This window comes from Macaca fascicularis, chromosome 16, assembly GCF_037993035.2.
Source record: "Macaca fascicularis isolate 582-1 chromosome 16, T2T-MFA8v1.1".
NCBI classification, from domain to species: Eukaryota; Metazoa; Chordata; class Mammalia; order Primates; family Cercopithecidae; genus Macaca; species Macaca fascicularis.
In genome coordinates this window covers 33,115,738-33,136,239 of record NC_088390.1, presented here as the reverse complement: position 1 = coordinate 33,136,239, position 20,502 = coordinate 33,115,738, and the positions used below count along the sequence as shown (strand labels likewise).

General features: G+C 54.3%; 1 protein-coding gene across 1 annotated transcript; it reads left to right on the top strand.

The window, feature by feature from the left end:
• Window positions 1–1,638: 1,638 nt before the first annotated feature.
• On the top strand, window positions 1,639–18,706 carry LOC102121432 (nitric oxide synthase, inducible). The gene is given in 22 exon segments (XM_065532193.2): window positions 1,639–1,705; window positions 1,814–1,899; window positions 2,507–2,624; window positions 3,301–3,419; window positions 4,047–4,187; window positions 4,189–4,266; window positions 5,247–5,296; window positions 5,686–5,860; window positions 6,987–7,119; window positions 7,972–8,050; window positions 9,160–9,341; window positions 11,323–11,397; window positions 11,400–11,501; window positions 12,465–12,663; window positions 14,264–14,353; window positions 14,739–14,869; window positions 15,323–15,381; window positions 15,383–15,440; window positions 15,443–15,471; window positions 16,426–16,620; window positions 18,137–18,185; window positions 18,188–18,706. Coding segments are annotated over 22 exon segments (2,265 nt in total). The 3' UTR covers window positions 18,238–18,706.
• The last annotated feature ends 1,796 nt before the right edge of the window (window positions 18,707–20,502 follow it).

Sequence of the window (20,502 nt, the reverse complement as noted above, 5' to 3'; positions counted from 1 at the left end):
TTAGAATACACATCCAGTCCTGATCCTCACGGCCTTAGGTTTCTTATTTAAAAAGAGGGTTAGGCTGAAGTAATTCTACAAAGCCAGTTGCAGGTCTTGCTCTGTGAGCTAGACTGAGTGCAGTGGCATGATCTCGTTTCACTAAAACCTCTGACCCTCCTGTGACCTGCTGATTTCTTAGGAAATGTTTTTCCTTAAAGGAGTAACAGAAGTATTAGTTCATGAAGCACAAAGAACATAGGAAATGCATAGAAAGAACATTCCTCATTCTGTTTACTTGCTAAATAAAGGCCAGCCCAAAGCAATGCAATCTATGTAATTTATTTGACATGCTAGTAATTTTTGTTGTTGTTGTTGTTGAGACAAAACCTTTCTCTGTCACCCAGGCTGGAGTGCATTGGCACGATCTCAGCTCACTGAAACCTCAACCTTCTAGGTTTAAGGGATTCTTGTGACTCAGCCTCTCAGGTAGCTGGGATTACAGGTGTGTGCCAGCATGTCCAGTAATTTTTAAATTATTAGTAGAGACAGCGTTTTTCTTGTCTTTTTCTTTATCTTTTGATAAGTACAGATGTTACCACAGGATATTCCCCCTACTACTAGTTAACTGCTTTCTTTCTTTCTCTTTTTTTTTTTTTTTTTTTTTTTTTGGAGACAGGTCTTGCTCTGTCACCCAGACTGAGTGCAGTGGCATGATCTTGGTTCACTAAAACCTCTGACCCTCTTGCCTCAGGAGGTCCTGCCTCAGCCTCCTGAGTAGCTGGGACCACAGGCCTGTGCCACCAATAAAAATTTTTTGTATTTTTAGTGGAGACGGGGTTTTTGGCCCAGGCTGGTCTCGAACCCCTGAGCTCAGGCAATTCACCAAACTCCAACTCCCAAAGTGCTAGGATTACAGGCATGAGTGTCTGTGCCTGGCTATAGCTAACTTATTTCTGAAGAGTTAGTTTGAATACCCATTGAAGTAAGGGGAAATAAATGGAAACATTTTAGTTGTTGCTTTTTTTTTATGGTTTTCAGATATCTAGTGGTCTATAGATGGATGGGGTTAAAACCTCACACTAATGAGTAATGAGGACTTTTCTGTGATTATTCCATTTTGGCAGAGTATTGAATAAACTACAGCAGAAGGGGATCTAAGAAACTGGTGAGAAAGGTGAATATGGCAGAGAATATCCTCACTTAGCACCTCTCCAAATTGTCCACCCATATACCCAGATGGAGGACAAGTGAATTCAATTTCCAGGAGACATGAGAGTGTCCACTACAAGCACTAACTTTCTTTTGAAGTCATATATTTAATCTTAAAAACCCAAGCCGGGTGTAGTGGCTCATGGGTGGACTGGGCCAGGACCTGACTTAGGAGGTCTCAGGGAAGCATCAAGCCCTGGGCAAGCCCCTCTCTCCAGAAGCCACCTCCCCACTGAAATGAGTGCCCGCCATGAGGAGCTGCAAGACCTTGTCTGACCCAGTGTCCTGGAGGGGTCAGGTGACCCTCATGGGGAAGGTCACTGACTCTGAGGACTGAAGCCCCAATGGGCGCAGCTTGAGCCACCAGCCGCGGCCTGGAAGGGCCAGGTTCTCCCGTGCCTGCTGTCACCACAGATCTCTCTTGGGCTCACCCTGCACCTGTGGGACATGTATTTGCTGGAAGGGGAACAGGTGTTGATGGCAATAACAAGCATTGCCTTTAAGGTTCAGAGGAGTAAGTCCACGTGTGGCCAGTGGGGCCTGGGGAGCACTAGGGTCAGACCCTGACTGTCCCGAGGGCAGCTTCCTCACACTGTCCTCATGATCCTCTGTTCTGGCCCAGAGGGAGGTCTGTCCGGGAGGGCTGGAGCAGTGCACAATGACACCAAGCCCATTCCCTACATGATGCAGATGAAAGTCGGGAGTGTGGTGAGCACTTTTTTGCCCAGGCTACCCCCCTAGCCACAGCCTTCTGTATATATCTGGACCCCTGGAGTGGCCACGAAAGGATCCGGCATTGCCCAGTGGGAGACCGAAGTGGCCATGGGTTGTGGGCTCTGACCTCTCCCAGGGAACTCTTCTGGCCTTATGCCCACCTTGTCTCTAGATCGCCTCATGAAGACGTCCAGGTCTGGCCTGTGGGCAGGTTTTCAGGACCAGTTATTTCATACCTGGGCCCTGGACGATGATCCTGTTCTGAAACACCTTCGGACTTCTATGAAGAAACTAACAAGGAAGCATGGGGACCTGCCACCCCGAGGTGGACTCCAGTACCAGGTCCCCACCCGAGTTACCCTCTGGGGCAGTCAATAGTGAAGGAGTGCCCAGGACCCCCAACCCTACTACCTGGACCTTCCTCTTCACCTTTTCTTCCTCCTCTTCCTCCCGGACTCTAAGAATGTACAGTAGACCCACCGGTCCTCAGGGCAGGCGCTCAGTGTACTGGACGTGCTGTGCACGCAGGAGGGGCATGTGGGCAAGACCCTCCAACAAGTCCCCTCCCACTTTCCACGGTGGCCCTCTCTTCCCCTCACAGGGCCCTCAAAGGCACTGGAGGAGTCAGACCCATTTGTGGGAGCCCCCACCCCTCCCTGTGAGCACTGACAGCCTCAGAGAGCAGCAGAGGCCCCTGATTCCTGCAGACCCCTCCAAGGGTGCCAGGACAACAAGGCTTGAGCCAGGGAGACGAGGGAATCAGTGTCTCTGACCCCCAGAGCATTCAGGGAGAGGGCACAGGGGGGACCCCGGGCCCAGAGCCAGAGCCAAGAGTTCAGCCAGGTGTGGGAACAGCCAGTCCTGGCATGGACTGAGCAGCCCAGGAGGGCTGAGGGTGACCCACGTCCGGGCCCAGTCACCCACTGTGGAGACAGGTCCCCATGTAAAGTGGCAAGGGAGCTGGGTGACAGCCAAGGCCCCTCCCACCTGAGTTCTGACTAGGGGCTGTATCCCAGGCCCAACAGCCCTGGATGAGGGTGTGTGGCAGGAAACCCCCAGCCTATCTGAACCCTGGGGGGCAGTCCCAGGAGCCACCTGCCATGCCCCAACATCTTCCCCACCCCAGGTGGCACATACCCCTCCCTCTGGGATCAGCAAACTACAGGTGTGTCCTCAGTGTCAGACCACGGGGGCCACAGGGAGACCCTGAGGACTCCAGAGACCCAGGCAGGTGACCTCAGGCCTCAATATCCATCAGCTGCTCTAGTGAATTTTGTGGAAGCTCAGTGAACACCTGCTCTGCAGGGTGCATGTGAAAGGGGCAAGAATGAGTAAGCTGCAGATAAAGGAGACAGGACACAGCGGGTCTGTCTAAGCTCTATCCCCTGCCTTCAGCACTGATGAAGCAAATCCAATTCTTAGGGAATAGTGGCCACATGCTGGGCCAGCCCCGGGCTGTAAATCTGACAGTGAGTGACACAGAGCCAGGCCTTGCCCTCGAGGAGCTCTCCAGCGTACACCTCCCTCTACCCTCCTAGCACCCTGCAAACCAGGCATCAAAGTCATTATCAATGCACAGAGGAGGAACCTGACTGTTAGACAGTTTGATGGGTTTTCCAGGGTCGCACGGCTTCTGGGAGACGGATGTGACCCTGAGGACAGGGCACAGGCCAGTGTAATGCCACGAAGGGATGAGCTGTGATCTATGCCACGTAGAGGCCTAGGCCAAGGTGGGACTGACTGATGACCAGGTCAGCTAGGTTGCTGAAAACACTCTTGGGTGCTCCCCTGCCAGCTCCCAGGAGTCCGGAACTGCCAGGCGGGTGGTGGCAGGTCCCCCATCCTCGGCTGGGTGGGCCCGGATAGAACAGCAAGGCGAGGGCACATTTCCCCGGCCATTCCCTCCAGGTGCCGCTGTGACCTGCTCATTCCAATTTTGTGGAAATATTTCCACACACACAGAATTGCAAATAGCAGTGGACGTGATGAGAGGAGTTTAGACATAGGATAGGCAGTGTTTTAGAGGCAGAGCATCCAGGGCTTCCTGATGGGTTAGTTTCAGGGCTTGAGCAGGGAAGGAGAATCGAGGATGATGTGTTCAAATCCGTTCAGTCACCTCCTCCATGCCACACCTGTGCCAGGCACTGGAAGAGGCAGATGAGCACAGGAGCCCTGGTCTGAGAGAGGTGTGGGAGGAAGGCCAGAGCATCTACTGGGAGCTGAGGGCTGATGTCCACCTGGGTACCGTCCAGGTTCTCTGCATGGACAAGTACAGGCTGGAGGAGCTGCCTAGATGAGGCATAGCTGTTGTTAGTGGTGACCAGCACATCTGGGAATGGAGACTGCGCCAGCAATGGAGAGGTGGGTGGCCTGAGGTTTGGTTGGTCTAGAGGATGGTAGGGTGTGGGAGGACCAAGGAAAGGGTCTGGGGAATGCAGCACGTCCTACAGAGGGCATTTGGGAGTCAGTGCTCAGGCCATCTGGGTCACTCAGGTCATTTGCTGGCCTCCATCATAATTATTGCCATATGGGAGGGCCACCTTTCCTATGATATATTTAATATATTTCTGTGAATGACCTACCTGTTTGTATTTACAAATTCACATTTAAAGGAAACTTGTATCACTCTCACAAATAGAAAGCAGCAAAACACAAATTCAATAAAAACAAAATGAAGTTAATGAATTTTAGCTAGATACTATTCCCTGACCAAGGCCTGCTCTTTCTTTGTTTTTTAAAGAGTGATAGGCAATGAGAGAGGTATTAAAGGTCTATTAGCACCAATTCGAGACTGTCTCTCCAGTGCTCAGAAGAATGAAAATGCAATTGAAGGGGAAGAACTAAAAAATAAATTATGAAAAGGGAGTAAATACTCACCATGGGATTTGACGCTAGTTCTGCTGGGTCACACACCTCCTGGGATCGTCTTGGGTTCCTGGAGAGCCCGCCTGATTTCAGAGACTATAGGACCAATTGCTGTTGCTTCTACCAGGTTCCAAACCAGAAGAGAATCACGGCCCATTAGGAGGCCCTCTGGAGATGCCCTGCTATAAGGCAGGCCCCCTCTGCCAGGGCTGGATGGGAGGAGGCCAGGCTGTTCTGGGTCTCCCACCAAGGGGCAGGGCCCACACGAGTTGCTACAGTTTAGCTGAAGTGAGAGACAAGCTAAACTTGTCAGCTGACAACCAGGTCCTTGGCCAGGTGGCCCCACACGTAAACCAACTTCCACTGTGGGCCGTGAACCTTCTCCTGCCTGCTGTGGCCAGGTTTCCCAAGGAAAGGAAAAAACAGTGTTTTTATTCATCCTGACCTGAGAACTCTGTCATTTCCTCTGTTTCTAGAAACTGAAGAAATCGCTCTTCATGCTGAAAGAGCTCACCAACAAATTCAGGTAAAGCTTTTTCCCTCCTCCTCCTATACCTTCTAACCCTGCCCTGAGGACCCAAAATCTGGCTCAGGGGAAGGAACTGGGTGTAGACACGGGGTCTTCTCAGAGCTGACCAGGCACAGAGGGACCCTGGCTCAGAGGTTTGCCCTCGGAGTGTGTCACGGGTCAAGCCACGGAAACCCAGTCCCTCTCACAGGTCTTCAGGCCAAGCATGGGGTGGTCATAGGAGTTGGTGACAAGGCTGGGGGGTTGGGAGGACTGGAAGGGGCTGCAACTCCATGCTCCAGCTGGAGGGGGAGAGTCTGGGGCTGGCCCTCCAGGCTGTTGGTGCTAGGTGCTGGGTGCCAGGTGCTGCTTGCATGGGACATGAATCTGTGTGTGTCCTCGGGCAGGTATGCCGTGTTTGTCCTCAGCTCCAGCAGGTACCCTCAGTTCTGCGCCTTTGCTTATGACTTCAACCAGAAGCTGTCCCACCTGGGGGCCTCTCAGCTCACCCTGACGTGGGAAGAGGATGAGCTCAGTGGGCAGGAGGATGCCTTCCTCAGCAGGGCCGTGCAAAACTTCAAGGTCGGTTCCCAGCCAGAGCTCCTCCACAGCAGGGACATGACAGGGAGCATTCATGCCTAGGACATCTGTGCTGGGCATCCTGGGTGCATGACCTCTGCCCCTGGTCCTGTAGATGTGGTCCCAGACATGGGCCAGGGCCACGGGCCTGAGGGCGCAGGTCACTGCTGCTCTCCCTCAGCCCCCCAGAAGAGCTCCAACCTGTGCACACCACTCTGGAAGAGGAGGCACAGATCCCCCCCTGCCCTTAGGGAGCTTCTAGTTTAACATCTTTGCCCCACTGACTACCTAGGTCACCTCTTAACTACTGTGTCTGTTCGGCCATAGAGAGCCTGGGCACAGGCACCACACAGTGGCGGATGCACTTTGGATCCACTCAGTATCTCCACAGCTCTTTATTGCAATGGTTGGCTCCAGTAATTTAGGTAACTCGTCACTCATGCAGTGCATCACTCAGCAGTGGTGCTTAGGAGCAACAGTGTGCGTCGGGGCGGGCTTGGTTCCAAAGCCCGGGCCTCCTCCATGTGGTTTCACAACACGAAAAGGGGACAATCAGACCTCTCCCAGTGTGGGCATGAGGATACAACAAGATGATGTCAACATTGGCATTCATAATGGCGGGGCACAGTGGCGCCTGCCTGTAATCCCAGCCCTTTGGGAGGCTGAGGTGGACAGATCACTTGAGTCCCAGAATTTGAAACCAGCCTGGGCAACATGGCAAAACCAGTGTCTACTGAAAATACAGAAAGTTGACTGGGCTTGGTGGTGCACACCTGTAGTCTCAGCTACTCAGGAGGCTGAGGTGGAAGGATTGCGTGAACACGGGGAGGCTGAGGCTTCAGTGAGCTATGATGGCACCACTGTACTCCAGCCTGGGTGACACAGTGAGACCCTGTCTCAAAACAAAAACAAAGCAATATTTATAATAGTAGCAATAGCTACTATGTGCCAAGCCCAGGCACCTCTTTGAGTCCTTGCTGTCACCCTATTAGGTAAGTGTGCTTAGAACTTACATGAAGCCCACGGCTCAGTGTTTGGTCCATGGTAAGGGCCTAAAAAGTGGTAGCCCCGGTGGTGCGGATGCTGCTGCTGCTGACCATTAACCCCAGTCTGCTCCACCTTCTTCCAGGCAGCCTGTGAGACGTTTGATGTCCGAGGCAAACAGCACATTCAGATCCCCAAGCTCTACACCTCCAGTGTGACCTGGGACCCACACCACTACAGGCTCGTGCAGGACTCACAGCCTTTGGACCTCAGCAAAGGTACCTGCTTCTCGGCAGCACACAGGGCTTATTTGTGTTGGAGTCTGAGCCCTGAGCCCACGGTCAAGGAGACCCCCGGGTCTCCTTCTGAACAGAGACAGCTGGCCTGGGCGCCTCCCTCTCACTGCATGCAAGAGCCTGTTAGGGTGCAAGACTCAAGGCGCTGAGGGAGGCTGTTTCAGGAGGGAACCCCAGGAGGGTGGTGGAGAGAGAAGGGGACAGCATCTGCCGAGGGCCTACTGTGTGCCGGGCACTGTGCGGGGCTCCTGGCCCACATGGACTAAGTGAGCCTGGACACTCCTCCTGGGAGAAAGGCACAGAAGGAGAAATTGCAGTTCAGGGAGGTGAAGCACGTTGCCAGCCTGTGGCCGTGTTGGGGTCTGAGCCCCCGCCTTCCAGCCGCAAAGGCAGCCAAGGGTCGTGAAGAAGGCGTCGCAGAGGCGATTCCAGGCTGTAGTGGTGAACTCTCCGCTCTGCACCCCGGGGTGCTGTGCCCTGTGCCCTGACTAAGATAGTCCTGCAGGTTTCTACATATTTAAGATTTCCCCAGTGTCAACGATGCTCTCCTGTGGGTCCCAAGCCATGGAGATGTCTGGGGCTTTTCATTTTAGGTAACTAAATTGAATTTCCCAACACCTGGAAGCAACACAGCTGCCCTGTATGAGACCAAGGATCTTTATTTGTGATTCAGAAACAGTGGAATAAAAGGAAAGTAAAGAAAACCCCAACGGCCACCTCAGCAGCATGCCCCAAGGGTAGTGTCCAGGTGTCACTGACTCAGACATGTGGGGGCTTCCGCCACCCACGCTCCAGAGCCACTTTGCCATTTCACCGTCTCTGTGTCCTTCGCAGCCCTCAGCAACGTGCACGCCAAGAACGTGTTCACCATGAGGCTCAAATCTCGGCAGAACCTACAGAGTCCGACATCCAGGTAAGGGAAAGTGCAGGGCTTCTCGGGTGATGCTCTGTCCATTTTATTTTAATGAATGAAAGGCCAGAAGAAATCAGTCGTTGAAGGCAGAGGAGAGGAGCATCTGCTGGCATTAGCAGCCGCACTGTCAGTAGGACCGGCCCACCTGGTAACCCGCGGCCACCTGTGCTTTTACATCTACTCTTGGTTAACCACGGGCCACTTTTCCAGCTTGGACACTAAGCATCTGCTCCACTTCCTCTCCTTCCTCATTGAACTCTTTCACTAACAGAAGAGTGCAAGACAGACTTAAACTGTTTGACTCATTCTGAAGAACTTTCAGGAAAAGTGTTGGCAGGGAAGGAAATTTCCCAGCTCTGGGAAACGAGCCTTGTGGATTATCTGCAGGTTTCATTGATCTTTGCGGTCCTCCCCGCGTGCATTAGGAAAACTGGCCTTGGTTCTAATAAGAACAGGGTTTGTCCTGGCAACAAGGAAAGGTTTCTTCTGATGTCCACGTGTCTCCAAGGGGGATGCTTTCTCCAGGCGGAGGCTGTGGCCGAGCACTGGGGGGACTCAGAGGGCTACTGGGAAGGGGTGGGCCCCCTCCTCCCCAGAGGGAAGCTCCCAGGGCCCTCTCAAGCACCCCTGCCTGTGGGACTGCCTCATCCCAAGCTCAGGGTGGTGGCCCAGGCTTGTGGAACCAGCCAGGAAAATGAAAGGAGGGCACATTTCCTGGGGAATCCTGCCTGCCCATCAGGGAGCCCTGGAAGAAATTCTGCAACATCACCTGAAGCTTCTTTTTTTATTTTTATTTTTTGAGATGGAGTCTCACTCAGTCACCCAGGCTGGAGTGCAGTGGCGTGATCTTGGCTCACTGCAACCTCTGCCTCCTGGGCTCAAGCCATTCTCCTGTCTCAGCCTCTGGAGTAGCTGGGATTAGAGGTGCCTGCCACCATGCCCAGCTAATTTTTGTATTTTTGGTAGAGAAGGGCTTTCACTGTGTTGGCCAGTCTGGTTTTGAACTCCTGACCTCAAGTGATCTGCCCACCTTGGCCTCCCAAAGTGCTGGGATTACAGGTATGAGCCAGGGCACATGGCCCACCTGAGGCTTCTTTTTCCTTTCCCAGCCACACCACCATCCTGGTGGAATTCTCTTGTGAGGAGGGCCAAGGCCTGAACTACCTGCCAGGGAAGCACCTTGGGGTTTGTCCAGGCAACCAGCCGGCCCTGGTCCAAGGCATCCTGGAGCAAGTGGTGGACAGCCCCGCACCCCACCAGACAGTGCGCCTGGAGGCCCTGGACGAGAGCAGTGAGCCCTGGGCCGGGGAGCCAGTGCTGCCTGGCATCCTCCAGCCACCCCACCTGACTGAGGGGCTAGGCCTGGGCCTGCCGGTGACAACCATCCCTGTCCTTCCTGCTGAGAGGGTGGGCTGCCAAAATCTTATGTGAAAGCAGCTGTGGAAACAGTCCCAGGCACAGGCATGGCTCCCTGGCCTTACTTTCTCCAGTGATAATGACACCGCCAGTGTATCTCCCTCAATGCAGTGACCAAAGTCAGAAAGTGGCATCAGCCAGGCGTGGTGGCTCACGTCTGTATTCCCAGTACTTTGGGAAGCCAAAACTGGTGGATCACTTGAGGTCAAGAGTTTGAGAGCAGCCTGGCCAACAGGGCAAAACCCCATCTTTACTAAAAATAAAAAATAAATTAGTTGGGCATGGTGGTGCACACCTGTAATCCCAGCCCCTTGGGAGGCTGAGGCACAAGAATCACTTGAATCTGGGAGGAGGAGGTTGCAATGAGCTGAGATTGCCCCACTGCACTCCAGCCTGGGTGACAGAGACTCCATCTCAAAAAAATTTTTAAAAAGTGGGATCATGGCTCAAGCCTGTAATCCCAGCACTTTGGGAGGCCGAGACGGGCGGATCACGAGGTCAGGAGATCGAGACCATCCTGGCTGACACAGTGAAACCCCGTCTCTACTAAAAAATACAAAAAAACTAGCCGGGCGAGGTGGCGGGCGCCTGTAGTCCCAGCTACTCGGGAGGCTGAGGCAGGAGAATGGCGTGAACCCGGGAGGCGGAGCTTGCAGTGAGCCAAGATTACGCCACTGCACTCCAGCCTGGGCGGCAGAGCGAGACTCTGTCTCAAAAAAAAAAAAAAAAAAAAGTGGGATCAGAGAGGCAGAGCCTGGCAGTGTCCCCACCATCCAGGAGAAAGTGAGGACGAGGAGACATGTCCTTGTGACTGCAGGGTGATGGATGTGGTTCATCAGGACCCTGGTCGAATGGAAATAATGTCATGCTCATATTTTTACTTAATATTTAGGGAGCCTGTTTACCAGGCACAGCACCAACTCTTTTTTTTTTTGGACATAGTCTTGCACTGTCGCCCAAGCTGGAGTGCAGTGGCATGATCTCGGCTCACTGCAACTTCTGCCTTCCAGGTTCAAGCGATTATCCTGCCTCAGCCTCCGGAGTAGCTGGGATTATAGGTGCCCACCACCACACCCACCTAATTTTTGTATTATTATTAGAGACGAGGTTTCCTATGTCAACCAGGCTGGTCCTGAATGCCTGACCTTGTGATCCACCCACCTTAGCCTCCCAAAGTGCTGGGATTACAGGTGTGAGCTACCACACCTGGCCACAGCACCAACTATTATATGCATGATTTCATTCAGCGCTCATGCCAACCCAGCAAGATAGGTTTTGGTATCAGATCTGTTTCACATGGAGGGAACCCAAGGCCCAGAGGCTTCAGTCACCTCGAAAGTGGGGAGCCAGGGTTTGAACCCATGTCTTCTGGCCCCAGGGTCTGTGCTGTGACTGCCCTGCATGCTACCCCCTGGGACTTGCCTTTGGGCTCATCTTCTGCTCACCCAGCACCTCTTGGTACAGCACCCAGGGGACTGCAGTCATGGGCTTTTCTCTGAGTGAACAACTGGCCTGTGAGGTATCCATTAGTCTTTGGTGGATTTACTCATTGTGAGTCTGTAGATCGCCAGTAGGTGTCTTGCTGAAGTTCAGGTCTGGGCCAGGGAAGGACATGGTTAGTTCATCAGGACCACGCCAACTTAGTGCCCCTTGGGGGGCTGGTGATCAGCCTTTCCTGGCAATCCTTTCTCTGTGCGCCACCTCCTTCCTGCCTTTTGCTCATAGAGCCAGGACTTCAGAGCCTCTTTTCCCCTGCAGCTGGAGAATAGGGGGTGTCTGCCCTGGGGGCCTCGCTACCTTCTGAGAATCCCAAATGGGGCCCCTTTTCCATCCTGACACCTTCCTTCCCCGTCCAGGCAGCTACCGGTTCAGTGACAAGAGGCTGCCCCGCTGCTCACTCAGCCAAGTCCTCACCTACTTCCTGGATATCACCACCCCCCAGCCCAGCTGCTGCTCCAAAAGTTGGCCCAGGTGGCCATAGAAGAGCCTGAGAGACACAGGCTGGAGGCCGTGTGCCAGGTGAAGATCAGGGCTGGTGGGCAGGGGATATGTGGAGGGTCCCAGCATGTGGGGAGCCAGAGCCCAGAGCTGGTCTTTAACTCCCAAGAGGGATCCACCCAGGTTCCCAAAGTGAGACCTGTCAAAGGCTGGTGGGAAGCCAGGCATCATCCGCTGTCCCATGTAACACAACACAACTATGTTGAATGAACTGGGTTTTTCCAAGTGTCTGCAGGATGCAACCCAAGTGCACTGCCTTGAATATTAGCTAGAAAGGGGAGCCGTTCTTATCCATCTTTGCTTTCCCCAAAACTGGAATAAATTTGTCACTTAAGATGTATTGGGGGATGGATGGTGTGGATGAATGGATAAATGGGCATTATGGACAGAGTGACAGACAGACAGCTGAATTAATAAGTTAATGAGAGAATGCATTAACTCACCTGCAACCGTCTGGTTCCAAGTCTGCAAAAGGCACTGGTTGTCATTATTATCATCATCATTATAGCTAATTATATCGATTCCAACTACCTCCACCACCATTATTTTGTGGCTGCAATGTACTAACTTGGCACATACTTTCTCATTTAATTCCCATAACATCCCCACAAGGCAGGCAATGCTATCCTTGTTTCACAAAGCATAAGTAATTGGGACGAGATTCCATAGCAGTGAGGACACCTAGCCAAGGTTTAAACCTAGGTCTGATTGGTTCCAAAGCCTTGCCCCAAATTAAGTTGCAACAAAAATTTGACCCCTGTCCACGAGTTGCCGATAGTGGAGGTCACATAAGTTAGATAAATGTACTGGACTGAGTTCCTCCAGGACAGGAACTATTTCTTCTCAAGCTTGGTAGTCTCAGCACCCTGGACAGTGCCTGGCACATGGACTTGTTTGTTGAGTGAGTGGAGGAATGAATGAATACTGGGTTGTGTCAGCCTTTTCCCCAAAGCGGGGCAGGCTCCCTGAGTCACTCACGTCACCCTCCACTTGCTCTCAGAGTACACCAAGTGGAAGTTCACCAATAGCCCCACGTTCCTGGAGGTGCTGGAGGAGTTCCCATCCCTGTGGGTGTCTACTGGCTTCCTGCTCTCCCGGCTCCCCATTCTGAAGCCCAGGTTCTACTCCATGAGCTCCTCCCTGGATCACACGCCCACAAAGATCCACCTGACTGTGGCTGTGGTGATGTCCCACACCCGAGGAGAGCCCAGGAAGGAGGCTCTGGAGCATTCGTGCTCCCCCTCTTATTGGGCATGTGTTCATCAACTCAGCTTCAGCTCCCTCATCAGTTCAAGGAGGGAGGCAACACCCACACCCCAGAGTTGTTTATGGTAATAGGAGGTGTGTGGGAGAGATCTCTAGGAACCAGGCACTAAACCAAGCCTTCTGTCTGTATATGATCAGTTACTATGTGGGGTATGTACTGTGTGCATTTTACAGGTGGCACAGAAAGTCACACTGTTAGTAAGTGGAGAGCTGAGATTCGGACCTGGGTAGTCCAACTGCTGAGTCCAAGCCTTCACCACTCCACTGTCCCACTACTCGGGACAATTTAATGAGATCAGACGTGGAGAGCACCCAACCCTTGGTGGGAGGCCAGTGGTCCTCAGTCTTCCTGATCGTGCAGCCTGAATGCAGGGGAGATTCTGCATTGATTGTTCATTCCCTCACTGAGCTCATTTAGTGATGGTTTATTTCAAACCTCCCATGCTCAGTACCAGGGTGGGTGGGGAAATACAGAAGACATCAGCCCTGCCCTCAGGGAGCATCTAGAGGCAGCAGTGGAGAGATAGGCTTAGAAATAATTACATGATTCTCATTGTGCTGAAGCCAAGAAGGAAAGGTCAGGGTCACCGAGGGAAGTGAAGTGGGCCGGGGTGGCAGGGGACCGGTTTATGCTGCCACAGAGCGGGAGGCCACGTGGTCTTGTCCAGGTGGTCTCGGCTCCACCACTGGCCTCTGCCCCCTGCCCTGCCCTCTGTAACTGAGAGTTGCCTGGGTTGGCAAAGCTGGGAGCTGCCCACACTTCTGAGTCATCTGTCCTCTAGGAAGCAAAAACACAGTTTATAAAAACTGGCCAGAGACTGTTTGCCCTGCTAGAGAACACCCACCCAGACCAGGAGAGGAGAGGCCGACATGTCCTGTGAGAGCAAGATTCAATCCCGAGGAAAACCAGGGGGACCTCTGCAGTTGGTGGGAGGCCTCCTTCAAGTGCTGGGCCACTGTAAGGGGAACAGAACCCAGAGAGACCTCCTGGGTTTCTACAAGCCCAGGAGGGGCCACTGAGAAGGAAAGCGAGGCCCAGAGCAGGCTGAAATGCACGGAGCTCATCCACCACCCAGGGTTGCTGCCAGCAAGGGCCACGCTCATGAGCGCACACAGCAGTGGCCACCCCGAGGGGTCACTTCATGCTGCTGTCAGTGGAGCTCAGAGGTGAGCTGGGGGTGCTCCTGGAGAAAGTCTTTGGAAGGAGCACTGGAGTAGGAGTCAGGGAACCTGAGCTGTCCACCTGATTCCGCCACGACCTGAGTGACCTTGTCCAAGTCACTTTTCCTCTCCGGGACTCGGTTTCCGCATTGGCAGAAGGAGCAGCTTGCAGCCTCTCTAAGTCCCTTTCAACCTTCCTCAGCTCTGCGCTCTCAGAGGGTGGCGCTCAGAACCAGGAGGACAAACAGCTGCTCATTGAGTCCTGAGAGTGCCTGAGTGGGGGCGTCCAAGGAGGCCGTGGTGTGGGCGGAGCAGCTGGTACAGTTTGCGCATGGGCAGTGGGGGACGTTGGTCACTTTGTGTTATCGTTGCGGATGGCCAGGGTCCCCTGCACCACGGCGTCTGCAGCACATGGCTCAACAGCCTGAAGCCCCGAGACCCAATGCCCTGCTTTATACGAAAGTAAGCACCGCTTCCGCTCTGTCCCCTGTGGGGCAGCCGATCCCTGGGGATTCCGGGAGGAAAGGGAGGGATCTGAGGTTTTGGTGTCCCTCGGGGCCCCTTGGCTCATAAAGAAGACACTGGGGTCACACTGCTGTGGCTGTCTCTAGCAGGGACAACGATGACAGCAGTGCTGGAGGGGCCCAGAGTCCAGTGAGCTTGGCCCTTTTTCAGAAGGACCTGGGGGAGGTGCTGGTGGCTGGACAGAGGTGAAGCAGCCTGCAGGACGTGGGAAATCAAATAGCAGCTGCCTGTCCTCTCCAACCCCTCACGACCGCCCCCCACAGGCCCAGCTCCCCAGCCACCCAGTGTGTGTGTGTGTGGGCCCGGGGTGTCTGAGGACTAGCCCCCTCTTCTCCTGTCCTCTTCAGCTCCCCGAGGACCCCTCCCATCCTTGCATCCTGGTCGGGCCTGGCACAGACATCGCCCCCTTCCGCAGTTTCTGGCAGCAGCGGCTCCATGACTCCCAGCACAAGGGTAAGGCTGGAGGCTTCCCAGGTGGGAGGGGCACCAGGCGGCAGTGCCTGCCTAGAAGCAGAACTGCAGCCCCACAAACGGTTCCTGTACGTCTCTGAAGGGAAGGACTCCCAAGTTTGCCTCCCTGTGCGGGCCTCTGTGGGTGAGAGCGGCCACCGTCCGGTCTCCAGCATTGGAGCCGGGGCTCCCTCTCCCGGGAGTGGAGGTAACGGGAAAGTCCCTGCTTTTGACCTCTGATAGGCTGAGGGAATTCTACATCCGCACTTTCAGTTGTGTGACTATGGATGAGTGATCTGAATGCCTTGGCCCTCAGTTTCCTCATCTGTAAAATGGGGCTAATGCTATTAATTAGCTAGGATACTTGTGGGAGTGAAGTGAGAATTCCAGTTGGACTTGACGCTCTGGCGCTCTCTGGTGGCCAACTTGGTAACAACAACCCGGGACTCCTGGTAGTAGTGCCGGGAGGCCGCAGAACCCTGGTCTTCTGGTGCTGCCGCCCAGGTGAGGACCGCCACCTACCGCGAGGAGATGCTGGAGATGACCCGGAAGCGGGTGCTGCATGCGGTGCACACGTCTATTCCCGCCTGCCTGGCAAGCCCAAGGTAAATGCAGCCTAAAAGCAGGTGAAGCATTACACGCACAGGCTCCAGGGTGAGCCCTGGGTCCACAAGGGCCTCTCGCCTCACTGAGCCTTCAGCTCCTGAGCTCTAAAATGCAGGTAGTTCACAACCATCAGAGTGATGCTGTGAAGAGCGTTACGCCCTGTCATACAGCATAAGCAACAGGCCCGGAGAGGTCCAGGACTAACCTAGGTCACACGCGAGTTAACCCCAGAGCCCAGTCTGCTGAAGTCCCCAGCAGGCCCCCGGGACACACAACTGCCCGGGGAGAGGTGATCCAGGCTGGCTATGCTCAAGCCCAGAAAGGCTGGAGGGCGGCCGATGCTTCCACCACGTCCCTCAGACGGGCTTTGCTGCCCCCAGGGCCTCTTTGTCTCCTAAGCCTGGGGTGTCAGAACAGACTCTCAGCCCTCACACATTTGTCCCATCAGGGCACCTCTCGGGTCCAGTGCTCTGTGCCCAATGCTGGGGCCAGTGGGCAGCCCGTGTGGAGTAGGAGGAGAGAGTCCCCAACTGACTCCTGGACCTTCTCACTGGGAAGCCCGGGATCCGTACCCTGCAGAGACCTGATGGACAGTCTGCATTGAGAGGCTCCTTTTTCTGGGGTGTAGGCAGAGCCCTGGGCGGGGGGACTGCCTTTATTGATGCCTCTTTGAAGCATGGCAAATTCAGGGACAGTCTGGGAGCCCCACTGCATGGTCAGCTCCTCGAGGGCAGGACTGTGTCCAGCATTTATCTCTCTACTCCCAGCCCAGCCCCCGGGGCATCTGTGCTCCTCCTCACCCTGAACCTGGCCCCGTGCAAGGTCCTGGCTGGGAGGGGACTCACTCCGCACCCCTGAGTGCCCTCTCCCCACCTCCCTGAGGCCAGCAGGCCTGCTTGCAAGCCTTGTCCCCAGCAGCTGGGGACTGGACCCACCACTTCCTCTGGTTTCAGGTCTATGTTCAGGACAGCCTGCGGCAGCAGCTGGCCAGCGAGGTGCTCCGTGTGCTCCATGAGGAGCCGGGCGACCTCTATGTTTGTGGGGATGTGCGCATGGCCTGGGATGTGGCCCACACCCTGAAGCAGCTGGTGGCTGCCAAGCTGAACTTGAATGAGGAGCAGGTCGAGGACTATTTCTTTCAGCTCAAGGTATAGTAGTGGGTGTGTGGGCTGAGGGTGTTGGCCAAGGCACAGGCCACTGGAGCCAGGACCAGGGGTGGCCGGTAGACCCAGGGGAGTCAGGCCCAGAAAAGTTCTGGACTCCAAGAGAATCTTAGCAGTGGCTGAGATCTGAGCTGGGTGGGCTGTCAGAAGGCCCCGCTGCACATCCCGGACTGGTCGCAGCTTTGAGAAGTCGGGAGAATGGGTTCCATTTTGCCGTCTGTGGAATGGGGGCAGGAGAGTCTCCTTGGCCTCTCCCCAAACCCCCTTTCAGAAAGTATCTGTGTGGCCAAAGCAAGGCTGTGAACACAGGGGAGAGCAAGGCTGCCCCCGTCAGCCTCGTGTGAACCTCACACTTCTTATTCACACCCAGGCTGGCGTCTGCTCACCCTCATCCCCGCGGCAGCAAGGGCTTGCATTTCACTGATGAAGATAATAGTGATATTTATCAAGGGTTTCCACGGGGCCAAGTGCTTGCCAGGGATTTTCATGTGGCATTTCATTCAGTCCTGTCGAGGACTTTATGAGGGAAGCACCCTGCTTTTCAGAGGGAAGGGGGCCTACGGGGTCCACAGCAGTGAGAGCCTAGAGTTCAGTCTGCCTCTCTGTGGTTCCAAAGCCTGTGACTGTCACTTCCATACTCTCCCTAAGACACATTCATATGTTCAACTGAACATTTATTGAGCACCTACTATGTGCTAGGGAGAGACCAGTAAATGAATCAGGCAAAAATTCTTTACATTCTTCTGGGGCTGACAAACCCAAAAGAAAGAGGTGTAGTGCTTCAGAGAAAAACAGCAGGAAACAGCCCAGGAAACGCTGGGGAGTGTAATTGTAAATAGGCGGCCAGGGAAGGCAGAGCTGGAAGGCGGTGTCTGAGAATAAACCCGAGATAGCGAGGAGGAGCCCCGTGGATACTGAAGGAAACACTCGGGGCTGCTCTGGAGGGGCAGCAGGTACAAAGGCCGGGGGTGGGAGTTGAGCTGGCGTGTTGGAAGGACAGTGAGGAGATAACAGGCATTTCCCCAAATGGGTTGAATGGGTCAGTAGATATTTGGCATCAAAAAGGTTCCAAGGTCGAATAGCCTGGGACATGCTTAGTTAAGCCAAGGCAAGCACGTTGCTTTACTACAAGGCTTCTGGGGGGCTTCAACCTGCTGCTGTGCGTCAGGACCCTTCAAGGCTGGGAGCAAAGCAAGGACACAGCGTTTCCCAAACGTATTTATCTCGGAGCTCACACTTCCTGGAGTTCACACTTCTTGGGTGGGGGGTGAGCGCTGGGCAGGACATGGGAATGCCAAGTAAAGCTTTGGAGATGGTTAGAGGGCCGGCTCCAGAGCAGGTGCTGAGTGGGGTTAGGCTCTAAACCAGATTCCAGCACAATCTAAGTATGACAGTTGGGAAGACAGATGGCTCATGAAGGTCCACGTGACAGGGAAGCTGGGCAGCCCCAGGGGCTCATCCCAGCCTGGACTTGACACGTTGGTCTCTGTTTCCACCTGAGAGCCAGAAGTGCTTTCATGAAGATACCTTTGGTGCTGTATTTACCTACAAGCGGACAAGGCGGCAGCGCAGCCCTGGAGCCTGCAGATGTCAGCCCTCTGACGGCCCACAGGAGGGGTTAAAGCTGCCGGCACAGAACTTAACCAAGGAGCCAGCTCTGCATTATCTGAGGTCACAGGGCCTGGGGAGATGGAGGAAAGTGATATCCCCCAGCGTCATGTCTTATTTCTCATCTCGTTCCCCATCAAGCCCTTTACTTGACCTCCTACCAAGTAGCACCCTGGATTGATCGGAGCCTCCTCTCTCAAGCTGGGGCCTCCCTGGTCCCTTGGTGACGAAATCTTCAGTGCTAGACCTGGCAAGTGGGTGAAAGATGGAACCCGCTGCTGAGTGCACCACTTCAAGTGACCACCAGGTGGTGCTGTTGCGGCACTGTGTGTTTAACTGCCTTGTGTACAGTTATTTATGCCTCTGTTTAAAAAACTAACACTCTAGTCTGTTCCCAACGGCTACTTGGGTCTTCCCTGTATGGTTCCTTGATGGAGATATTTATATGATGGAATTTTACTTTAATCACACTGTATGTGTGTGGGGGGGGTGGGATGTTTTGTAGGGAACGTGGCCCTGAGTTATATAGAGTGGGGAGGTGGTGGATGTCACAGCCTGAACAGATCCCCCATAGAGGGACACCCCAGGCAGGCCATGGCTCCTCTTAAATGGCTGCCAGGTGTGACAGCAGCAGATGGAGCTTCGTGCTTGTCCAAATACCTGTGGTAGGGCATGGGGCACAGACCTGTCTCCCACATGAAGGATTTGACACCGGGTCTGGCGAGGGCGGGATTCTCGCGTGAGGCCAGCCCTTCAGGGAAGGCCTTGAGCTTCTTCTTAGATACTTCCTTAGAAAGCGTTTTGCTCTGGGGCCACCTGTCCCATGTGAATTTGTCTCATATGGATGTGACCCCTGGGAAGGCAGCATGTCCAGGCAAGTGTGAGCCACTGCATCCTCTTCCAAGGGACTGGGGACCCTCCTGGGTTTGGAGCTAGCCAAGGAAGACTTCTTAAGAGACTGAGCCCCATTTCCTTGTCCTGGTCAGAACCAATGAAGGAGCTCAGCAGGGGCCACTGGGGTCCTGGCAACACATGGCTCCCAGCTCGGGTTTGGTGTCTGCCTCCTGGCCGCCCTGGCCGACTTTGCCCCTCTCTCTTCCCTCCCATTTCTAGCAGCAGAGTTTCAGGTGGCAGGAGAAGGTGCATTACCAACCTCAGACTCTAGAAAAGCTCTGTGCCCTGCGCAACAGCTGTGCATCTCAGCAACACGGCCAGGAGTCCACTCCTGTACCAGGGCTTCCCAGGTTTGTTTTTTTGTTGTTGTTGTGCTGTGTTTTGTTTTGTTTTGTTTTAATTTTGAGACAGAGTTTCGCCCTTGTCACTCAGGCTGGAGTGCAATGGCGCATTATCTATTGGCTCAATGCAACATCTGCCTCCTGGGTTCAAGCAATTCTCCAGCCTCAGCTTCCTGAGTAGCTGGGATTACAGGTGCCGGCCACCACGTCCGGCTAATTTTTTTTATTTTTTATTTTTACTAGAGACAGGGTTTTGTCACGTTAGCCAGTCTGGTCGCGAACTCCTGACCTCAGGTGATCTGCCTGAGGTGAGCTTCACACGACACCCTGGGGTGTTGTGAAAATGAAGACTCTGATCTCTTAGGTAGGTGTGTGTGGAGGGGGCGGGGGTGCGCAGGATGCCGCGTTTCCAACAAGCTCCCAGTTGCTGCTGGTGCCACCGCTCCGAAGACTACACTGGGGCCTGAGGAACTGAATTCTTGCTGGGCCGAGCAGGATGTGTTGGCATCACATGGACATGGAGCTGGGTTGTCTGGCGGTGGCCCAGTGGCTGGCAGAACCCCACACATGGACACAGAACCACTTTTCCCACACAAGCCCTAACCCCTAATGCCAGGGAGACCCACAGTGGAACACACACCCAGACGGTGCTTTGGATCGGCTTCTCCTGACACCCCTTCCCCAAGCCACCTCCTCCCACTGGGACGCCAGGTCTGAGGAGCCAGCTCTGGCCCTGCTGTGGCCCTCACAGGCTCTGCCCCAGCCTCTCTCCCATCTTGGAGGCCTGGGGCTGTTTCCTGGGGTCCCCCATGACCACCTTTCCTGTGTCTGAGACTCCTGCCCAAAAGGCTAGAGCCCCAGCCTGCTTTCTCCAACACCCTGTGGGAGGAGGTGGGAGGTCAGGACCCCCTGCCCAAAGGGAGTCCATGCTCTCCCGTCCCACTCCTCTCAGCAGCACCCCTGCCCAATTCCACAGACTCCAAAATGTCTCCAAATGAATTAAAGCAGCCACGGTCAACCCACA